The sequence below is a fragment of the Gavialis gangeticus genome, unplaced genomic scaffold (genome assembly GCF_001723915.1).
Source record: "Gavialis gangeticus isolate Ggan-Ray unplaced genomic scaffold, GavGan_comp1, whole genome shotgun sequence".
NCBI lineage: Eukaryota > Metazoa > Chordata > Crocodylia > Gavialidae > Gavialis > Gavialis gangeticus.
Window position 1 is genome coordinate 51,723,391 of NW_017729004.1, and position 10,001 is coordinate 51,733,391.

Here is a 10,001-nt window from a genome sequence, read left to right on the forward strand (position 1 = left end):
TTCAAGCACCATATCATAAAGCATAAATGTGTGACTATATTTCATCAAGTGTACATCTCACCACAATATACCATATGATCCAGAATGTTTACAGAGTTGTGACAGATACAGAAAGATGTAGGTTTTCTTTCTTACTTTCTTGAGTGAAACAAAGAGAAATCTGAAAGGGAATCAAACTTTTTTATGGTGAAACACATTGTCAAATATGATTGTGCATGGCCTCTTTTATGTGGACCAAAATATGAACATTGGTCTTTGTAGAACAGGGGAGATGGGATAAATACTTTAAATGTATAAATTCATTTGACTATCCACAGTTTATTGTTGGGCTGCAAGTTTTAACACCTGTGTGGGAAAAGAAAAATCCATGACCTCTGTAAAGTATATGATGTAGCATTCAATTTCCCTGCATCTGATCGATAAGCAAGCAGGAAATTATATCTTTTTCCATGGCAGACAAGCATAATTAAGCAATAAGGCAATGGAGGTAGCTGCGATTATCTTAGGATGCACCTGGGAGATGCCTTGTTGCTATTTTAAAACAACTTTATGCTAAGCGAACTGTATTACTTTCTGCTGCGAAAGATAAAGCTGGCAGTGTAGAATGCTCACGAACAGCAGTTTCAGTTGCTTCACAGAGAATAATGCAGTGCACTCACCCCGAGCAATTAGACTGCTCCTTCAATACAAGCAATGATGAAGTAAGCTGTAAACATTTAATTGACAGTTCATAACCAGAAAAAACAATTATGCTTTGGCTAGTTGCCAGAGAGTCAGAAACCTGCATTTTTACCAATTTAGAATAAAAATATGTTGCCCCCAATGCTTGACTTCTAGGGAAGAAATCTCTGCACAATTAATGCTATTGCATCCATGTTCTAATTTATGCATTTTAATTATACCAAAGGCCCAGTGAATAATTAATGCAGGTAAAACAATAGGTCTGAAACACACCAAAAATGTATCACTTTTTAACAGGCTTTTGTAGATTTCAAAGAGCTAATGAAAACACTTAAACTGTTTAGTTGCAAATATAAGTCCAGTGCATGCAATGAGATACTAAGTACACTCTCCAGTGGGGTATTAGGGATGACTGTCTTTAAGAGTGAGGCTCCACTGACTTGAGTCAAAGGAGTTTAGAAATCCCACACAGATGATATGTTGCATGTTCTTACTGTTGGATGGGCTGGGTTTGACATGGCTTGTTATATGGGAATTTCATATTTTAGTGCTGAGAATCCATTTCACACCCCACCTTCAAGCTTTCACATCATATAACAGCATGCAGCAGATTTCTCACATGGAAATCTAGAAAGGAATAGGGAAAATAAAAGGAAACTAAATGTTTGTTCCAAACTTAAGAGGTGAGAAAGACCTAGTGATTGCACCCGGACTAATCTTTGTGTTGAGGCGAGGCAGCTGCATACTATAACCACTCAGGAGACAAACTCTTCCTGTAGTTCTGACACACTATGCTAAGAGGTGATGTCTGTGTTACTGTGTAAGGAAGGCACATTCGGTTCTCAAAGCTTGCAGGCCATGCCCTTTGTGGAATAAGGCTTTGGGACTCTTTTTATAAAGATTTCAAAATTTGCAGGTCTGCTGAGGGCAGGTTTGCAGACAGCAACTCCATTTAGTTATGGAAGCCATGTGACAGAAAAACAATGCACCTCATTCCTGCTCATGATTGGATATACTAATTACAGCAAGTGCTGAATTACCACAACCTGTGTACAAGTGCATGGTACTCACAAATAACACATTGTGAATGTGATCATGGGTACCAAATTAACTGATATATTCCCAACTTTTGTTTTCTGTATTTGTCACATGTGCAATTTGCTTTTTCTTTTCTCAGGTAAAATGACAGCAGTATATAATAATGACCAACACCAGAACTGTTGCCACTGCTTCTTTTTGAAAATCCACCCATTTAAAGGCTTCAATATGGGTTTAGGGCGACTAACCTGACACTCCATTTCTTAACATGTTTATCGATCGGCATAAGAAATAAATATTGAAAACAATGCCCTCTGTGTCTATATAATCTCTGTTTCCTTGATTATCCATTCAATGCAACCAGAGACCATTAGAGAACCAGTTACCCTGAAAGATAATACATGTTATTGGAGTCCTAGCTATAAGTTAGAGCAGCTTGAGATAGCTCCAAGTTATATCACCCTGGTATGATCCTCTTACAGGGTTGAGTAGCATCTGAGTTTACCTGGCGTGCAGTATACCCTAACCACATGCTGCAGCTGAATGAAGGCAAGAATGATACAGATTATGAACAAGATGAGAGTTCCCCTATGCCAAGGGAGCTAGTCGTACCCACTACTTTTCTAGCCTTTATATATCATAGAATACAGAAGACAAAAGACAACTTGCTTAGTACACAACTCAACTGCATAAGGGCCTTGTTACACAGTAATTTTGGGTAGTTCCTGGAGCTCTTAATCCCTGGATTGTCTACACATTAATACCTGAAACTAGTTTTAAGCACTCCTTACCTGACTCAAAGTTCCACTACTCCAGGGCAGGATTATTTGTGCTCTGTGTTACCCAGCTCCTGTTATACTAAGCGGTAGCCACTCTAGGCTACACCTTAGTGTAAACACCCTACCTGCCCTGCTCCTGCACTGGCCCAGTTACTCCCCTCCATCTTCCCCAGCACCTCAGACCTCCACTCACTGGCCCCCACCCCTGCTTACTTGTGGCTGCCCACATTGTCTGTCCCAGGGGAGCAGGCAGGGAAGGATTAACCTGCCTGCGCAGGCACTGCTGCTCCTCTCTGGGCAGGCTCAGCTCAGAGAAGAGCAGCAGCCCAGCAGTGACAGCCAGGCAGGCACGTTAACCCTTCTTTGTCTGCTCCCCTGGGATAGACACATAGGAATCTAAAAGTAAGTGGTGGAAAGGGGGAACCCCAAGAGGGTGGAGGCGAGAAAAGGAGCCCTGGGGGCAGAGAGAAGCAGGAGGAAGCCCATTGGAGTTATGGTGGGGATTCTTACCTTTCAGGCCTCTGCTGGCCTAAAATGCAACTGCTTCAAACTCAAACTAGCCTTAACACCCATCAACATTTGTGCAGCTCATAACATAAGGTGTAACAAAGCCTTAAGCCTGCTGTCTCTGAGCAATGTTATTTGAAAGTACAGACACATATCTGTGCAAGGTAAAAATGTTGGAATAACAGCATAATTGCATGTATTCACATAGGCTGATCCAGGATTTACTCAAGTGGCTTGTGGCACACAGTATCTCAGACTGCAGGGGTGAGGGCAAGGCATGGCTGGTGCCCCCATGTCAGCAGGGAGCAAGATGGGGACCAAATGAACAGGGGGAGTACCCACCCCCTGTTGACATCACTGTTGCTGTTTTTGGCCGATCTGGGGGTGGGGAAAGGCCCCAGACCACCTCTGGCCCCACTCCAGCCAGAAGCTATGGGGAGCAGTTGCATGAGGATCCCACATCCTCCACAGATAGTGGTGGTGGCACACTTTCTTCCTTTCTGTGTCTACTCCCTGCCCTCCCCCCCTGCCTCCCTACCCACACCCCGGTGTCCCCTGCTGCCCAGAAGCAGGTACTAGAAGGAGAAAACTCTACACCACTGCCACTGTCCCTGGCCAAGCCAGGGTCCCTGTATAGCTGCTTTCTGTATTATGGGGTAGGAGTTCTCCCTGTGCCTTTATCATCTATGAAAAATGGTGGCAGCATACAGGTTCCTCCTTCCAGCACCCGCTTGGAGCCAGTGGGGGAACAGCTGTTGGGGGAGGCAGCACAGCTAGAAAGCAGGTGCTGGAAGGAGGAATCTGTTCACTGCAACTGCTGTCCCCTGCTGAGCCTGACACCCCACACAGTCATCGCCCAGACTGGAGCAGAACAGGGGGTGCATCCACACTGCCACACTCCTCCCTGTGTCCACACTTTCACTTGCATGCCTTCCACTGTTAAGCTCCCTCAATCAACCATTTTAAGTCATACACTTGATAATACTATGCTTTCTTTGGTTCTTAGTATTTGCACTTCAGTAGAGGACTTGGGTCAAGCTCAAATGCATAATTATTCTGGAGAACAAATGTTTCTTTAATCTTTGTGAAAAAATATTTTGAGTCAAAGACTTGCCCCAGCATATACGTTCACACCACTGTGGATTTCAGTGAATCATCATTTTGGTCTGGTTTGTTTGACAGAGTTTTTAAAGATCTGCTCTTTTCTATTTAAAATGTTTACCATTTAAAATGCTGCTTATTGCATAATTTAAACACATACCTAATTAAGTGGCAGATCTGGAATCTTCTCTGCTATTTGTAACAAAATGCTACCTTTACCTTTGCCTTTGTAGGATTATGCAGAGAAAGAGAAGGCTGCAGCAAAAGCTCTGGAGGATGTGAAGGCTAACTTCTATTGTGAATTATGTGATAAACAGTATCTTAAACACCAGGAATTTGACAACCACATCAATTCGTATGACCATGCTCACAAGCAGGTAAACCTGAAAAACCATGCACGTTACTATAGGTATACCATCATTAAAGAATAATATAATTATCGCCACTTCAGGTTATATTGAATGGCATGTTTAAGAATGTTGTTCTTGTTAACTGCATCCCATGCTCCATTTACATTACTTTTGATCAAAACTCTGCTGAAGTCCATTAAATAGATTCTTTCCATTGAATTCACTGGATTGTAGATCAAACCTAAATGAAAGAATCTCTAAAAGTAAGTGCTATTTTAGGGTGGGAACAGAGTAAGATCAGGTTTTGAAAGAGAGTTGACTATTATTATATTTTATATTAATTATTTTAGAAGAGCAGCCTGTGAAATACTAACTGTCATGGGAACCATCAAATGCAACCCAATTTGAAATTAGTTTCCATTGAAATTAAATGTAAAATATTATTTTAGTCTTAAACATCATTGAATGTAAAACAATCCAACTGACTGGCCACTTCCCCTGATTTGAGATCAGTAATTGCACTGAATGTGATGTTTTTAAATGTGGAGTTGCCTATCAAACTAATGGAGATGTATCACTTTCTCAAACATTCACAGTTCCTCTTTTAGATTCATATGGCAAACAATCATGCTGTTTCAGGCTGATCATGCTGTTTGAAGGGCAGAAAAGCAGTTTGTTTTAAAAAACAAAAGCATATGTTATGAAGTTGAAATCTATGTCTCAATGTTTCTCAGGGTGGAATTCATGCTGTGTTATAAGAAGAACATAATGTAAGATAACATACTATTGAACAACATGATATGGTATTTCTGGAAGCAGATAGTCCTTTCTTATTGTTTGTCGTTATTTGTTTTACACCAACTTATTAATTACTATATGTTAGGTAGAGCTAGAATGTGCATGCTTGCTGCCCTGCAAGGTTGGCTTTCCTGACTTGCTTCTGAATGTAGCTAAATGCCCATTTAAAATGGCAGTAAAGCACTTTTCTAAAGTCAAATTAAGAACTGTGAGCCTTCAGAATTTCTGATGTAACGGATCAGGTTTTTCTTATGCTACACAAGATGTAATTGAAATGGGTTAGTCCAGTGCGTAGGGCAGGGGGAGATGATAAAGATAATTAAGTGGTGAAAATATAGGCATCCATATCCAAATGAGAAAAGAGACAGGAAGATAATGCATAATGAAGACAAAATCTCAAGAGAATTTTAGCTCAGAACTTTCTAATTATAAGACAGACACTGTAATGATTATGACCTGATTTGGGAGGTTCTGAGAAGATTAACCCATTTCCTTCTGGATGCGCTGCGTTTTTTTTCCTTGAGGGGAGAGAGGGTCACACTCTATCACAAAATATTTGATTAAGAATCACTAGATACTGCAAGGCTTATTTCCTCCCCATATACGTGCCATAGCAGCATGTTGAGACAAAAATGCTGCACTGACTCTCACTCAGATTTATTGTCCTGAGTGGGGTTGCACAGGCTGTAGGTTAGCCAAAATCTTGGGTCTAGACATCCCAAACAGCAGCATTCTCATTATAAGCCCAACTTTGCCCTCACTGACACTGTGCAAACCTAGTGAAGTCAGTGGCCGCATCTACACAAGCGCTGCTGTGCAGTATGTGGTGCCGTAAACATGTCTGTGGCACCACATACCATACATTCAGCTATTCTTCACACTGCAAGGTAGCAGTGGGGGGAGGCAGGGTGGGGAGGGGGGTTGAACCTGGGAGATCCCAGAGTCAAAAAAAACTGTGCAAAATAAAAGCAGAGTGGCGCATGCAGGGACAGTGTGTGCCACCCGAAACTGGAGCCCGGAAGCTGGAGCCACACTCCGGCTGCCGGGGAGGCTCCAAGCAGCAGGATCTTCACCGCTGCAGCCCCAAGAGGCCCTCAGCACCCCAGGTAAGGCTGCTGCAGCCAGCACAGTGCTGGCTCCAGCCTCTCCTACCCCACCTGGGATAACCTGCTGCACACCAGAGGGCATGTGGCACAGACGTTCCCTGGGGACAAGTAGCAGGGGCACAAGGTGTGCTGCTGCTTCTTGTTCCCAGGGTAACAAACGTCCACACTCATGTGGACACAGCCAATGTGGGCAAAGTCAACGTGTGGCACAGGTGTAACAGTTGTCACAACTTGATCCGTCCTTCACTAAACAAAACCAGATTTTTCTAATGGAATTTTTAAAAAACAAGCAAACAACAACAGCCCTTCACAACACAATTTATCCACAACAATGCCTGTATTAACATAAAACAAATACATTTTCATATCCCAACCGTGTGACGCTAATCCCTTTAATCCCCTTTTGCTACACAAAAGGATTTGCCTTCACCCTTTAGCAGTTTTTCTACTTGTCAGGACGGTCTCTAAACTCAAACAGATCCATTTCCAGCACATGGAGACAACCTGCCCTTGTGCCCATGCTACTCACTGGGTGTGATTAATGCAAAATGAAACTGCCATTTTGATGTGCCAGCCAGTTTGTCTTGGCAGCTTTCCATCCTAAAAGATAACATTTAAGCAGTAAAACTCTTTTTAATTTTTAAGTAAATGTCGTGCTCTAAAAGCTGCCAGATCAGCATTACCAGAGACTAGCAACCTATATTTAAATGCACATAGTATATAGCACATTTCATGGCAGCACAAGCTTCTTCCGTTCTTCCCTTTTAAAAGTAATTCTGAAGCTCAGGTAGTAGCTACATGATACAGGTGATAGGGTAGTTCTGTCTTCTGTATTTACTCTATATTTATTAACCTTAAAAGAAAATGGAATCACATTGCTTATGACCTCTTGAATTGTATTCTCTAAGGTTAGTTTCAAACTGTTAAATAGCATGGTAACCACAAGAAAAATTTCAGAAATGTCAATTTAATTCCTTTCCCTTAGGGCATGTCCTCTCTCTCAGAAATCTGGACAATTCCTCATTGCTTCCTCTGTTACATTTTTTTTCTGTTTCATGTTGCTCACATAGTTCTTTATTCTGGCAACAATCTTTTAATTGAGGCTGAATTAGACAAAGACTCCATCAATCTCAGCAGGAAAGGTTTACAATTGATCGAAGGGGTCATTTAGAGGAAATACAAAGTACTAGTACTTCCTCCAGCCTTCTTACTTCCTGTCCATAAGCTCCTGGTCACTGATTTGACAACATTCCTTGCCCAGCAAAATAGCAAAAAGTATTAATTTCTTAAGAAGCTATAAACATGGGGACCCATAAAATTAGAGAATGAACAATGTGAATTGTGAATCAATGTGAATTTGGCTATGGGCATTCAAAATAGGGTTGTTCAGAAAATAATGAGTGGCAAATTACTGTTAAAATTATTCAACTACTTAACAGAATATTATGGTATTATACTATGGGTGGATATTTTTGTGCTTTTTTTTCCAGATTTCCTACGGAAAAAGAAAAGGGCATTTTTTGTACAAGGTTGAATGAAGGTAGAGGCATTTATGGTTTCACTAAGTATAGTGCCATATGACCCTTGTTCTCCTGCACTATTTTTTTGTGTGTGGCAGAAAGATTTTCTTTATTTCTGCATCAAAATTGCAAAGCGTTGTATTTTATAAAAGTAATTTTATAATCTATTTTGCAATCTGATTTTAGCTAGTCATTAAAGTAAAGAATGCAAAACTTGGTTCTAATATTTGGTACAATACTCATTTTCTTCAGCTCTGGAAACTTATACGAGTTTACAGCAACAGCTTGGACTTGTTCTATTGCACTATGCTAACCTCATAAATTAGTTTAGTTTTACTATAGAATATTGTGTCAGAATTTTTTTGAAGTCCGTTAAGTTCGCTTTTCAAAAAAATATATTTTTACATTATCTCCTCCCTCCCAAAAATATACCATGGTCTAATATGATTTAACATAAAGTAATTCTGACTAAATTTTAAGCAGATGTTATATCTTCAATTGTCTTTACCAGCTGGAAAAGGTAACCCTTAGTGAAGAGTAAGTACTTGAGTGTAAATCTTAAGATGCTGCTTGTGTTTAGGCTGTCTTATCAGTACAAGGGCTTCTCTGCATCTGTTGTTAAGTATGGTATTAGAATCAGGGTTGGTATGGTGTTGGGGAATTAGAAGTAATGTCAGTGTGCAGCCAGATGTTTTAATTAATTATTTCTGGACCTTCCATCATCCTCACACAGCCTTATAATTGCAGGCAGGTGGCTTCAACACACAGACCTGGACATACACTGGAATTTGGCATGGGGATTGGGTTTGAAGACAAATTGTTGTATTAGCTAGTTCCTTATCAATTTTAATTGACATTTTACTAGGCAAAATGTTACTGAGTCCAATAGGAACTTGCCAGAATAAGGACCTCCAGAGAACACAGGACTGAAAGAGAAATATTTTACAAGTCTAATCCCCTGTGTCCTCAGGCAACCATTTCTCCAAAAATTCCTAAAAATCATTACAGGAAACCCTCACTATTCTCGGGTTCAGTATTCACGGTTTCAAATATTCACAAATGCCGAACCTGCTTCTTAAATACACTTAAAAGAGCTTCTCAGGAGCTCTATGCTTGCTGCTGCCAGGCTGCCAGCACCGGGCTTCCACCACCACTGCTGTGCTCCCACCGTTGCCAGAACAGCCGTGCCCTGAGCCACCAGGGGCACTGAGTTCATGAACACAGACAGCATTCATGAACGCAGTGCCTTCTACACAGATTTCACCATTCACAGGGGATAGAAGAACCTATCCCCCGCGAATAGCGAGGGTCACCTGTACTTCAGACCTAACAAGACACCCATGAGAAATGCCCTACAATGTGCCAAAGGTGAGGTGGGACTGACAAGGACATTGCCAATGGCCTGTCACTGCAATGACAAGAATCCACACTATCAGGGACTGATCCCTAGATTAAAGCAGAGCCTTTTCACTCTCTAAGCACAAGCAAAGATCTGTTGATGACAAGCCACTTTTAGAAATTAATACTTCCCAGAACTTTGAGAGGAAGCGAATGTGTCTCTGTGTTAGGGTATGGGTATTTTGCTGAGGCATGCCAGTGGCCTGCTTTTTGCAAATATTGATTTCTGGACCTCTAAAGAAAAATCCTACCTACAGATTGCTAAAGATAACATATGACAATTAAAGGCAGTAAGGAGATGAGTGTAACACTCATAGTAGGAGGCATGTACTAAAGTACTAATGTACAAGATAAGCGTCTAAGCGTTTCTTAAATAAGTCCAGAGTAGGTGCCTGCACCTCCCTTGGAGGGAATAGACTCCCTCCAGAGGTGGTGCAGGCACCTACTCTGGACTCATTCAAGAAATGCTTGGATGCTTGTCTTGCTAGGGTCCTTTGACCGTAGCTGACTTCCTGCCCCTGGGGCAGGGGGCTGGACTTAATGATTTTCGAGGTCCCTTCCAGCACTAACGTCTATGTATCTATAAGTCTGTCTAGTTGGACAAGAGGGACTTTTTCCAAGTACATGCTGTGCTTGGAGTGCAGTTTCTTTTTTTCTTTTCCAGTATAGAATCTGTGAAGACCCAGGCAACAGATTTGTTTGGGCAACTTGATAACACTGCAG

The 10,001-nt window shown here is 41.4% G+C and overlaps 1 protein-coding gene across 1 annotated transcript in view; it reads left to right on the forward strand.

Moving 5' to 3' along the window:
- Positions 1 to 10,001, forward strand: part of ZNF804B (zinc finger protein 804B) — a 95,229-nt gene that overhangs the window by 27,969 nt on the left and 57,259 nt on the right. Inside the window, exon 2 of the mRNA XM_019507968.1 lies at positions 4,340 to 4,483. Within this exon, the coding sequence (XP_019363513.1) occupies positions 4,340 to 4,483 (144 nt within the window). The remainder of the gene's footprint in view (positions 1 to 4,339; positions 4,484 to 10,001) is intronic.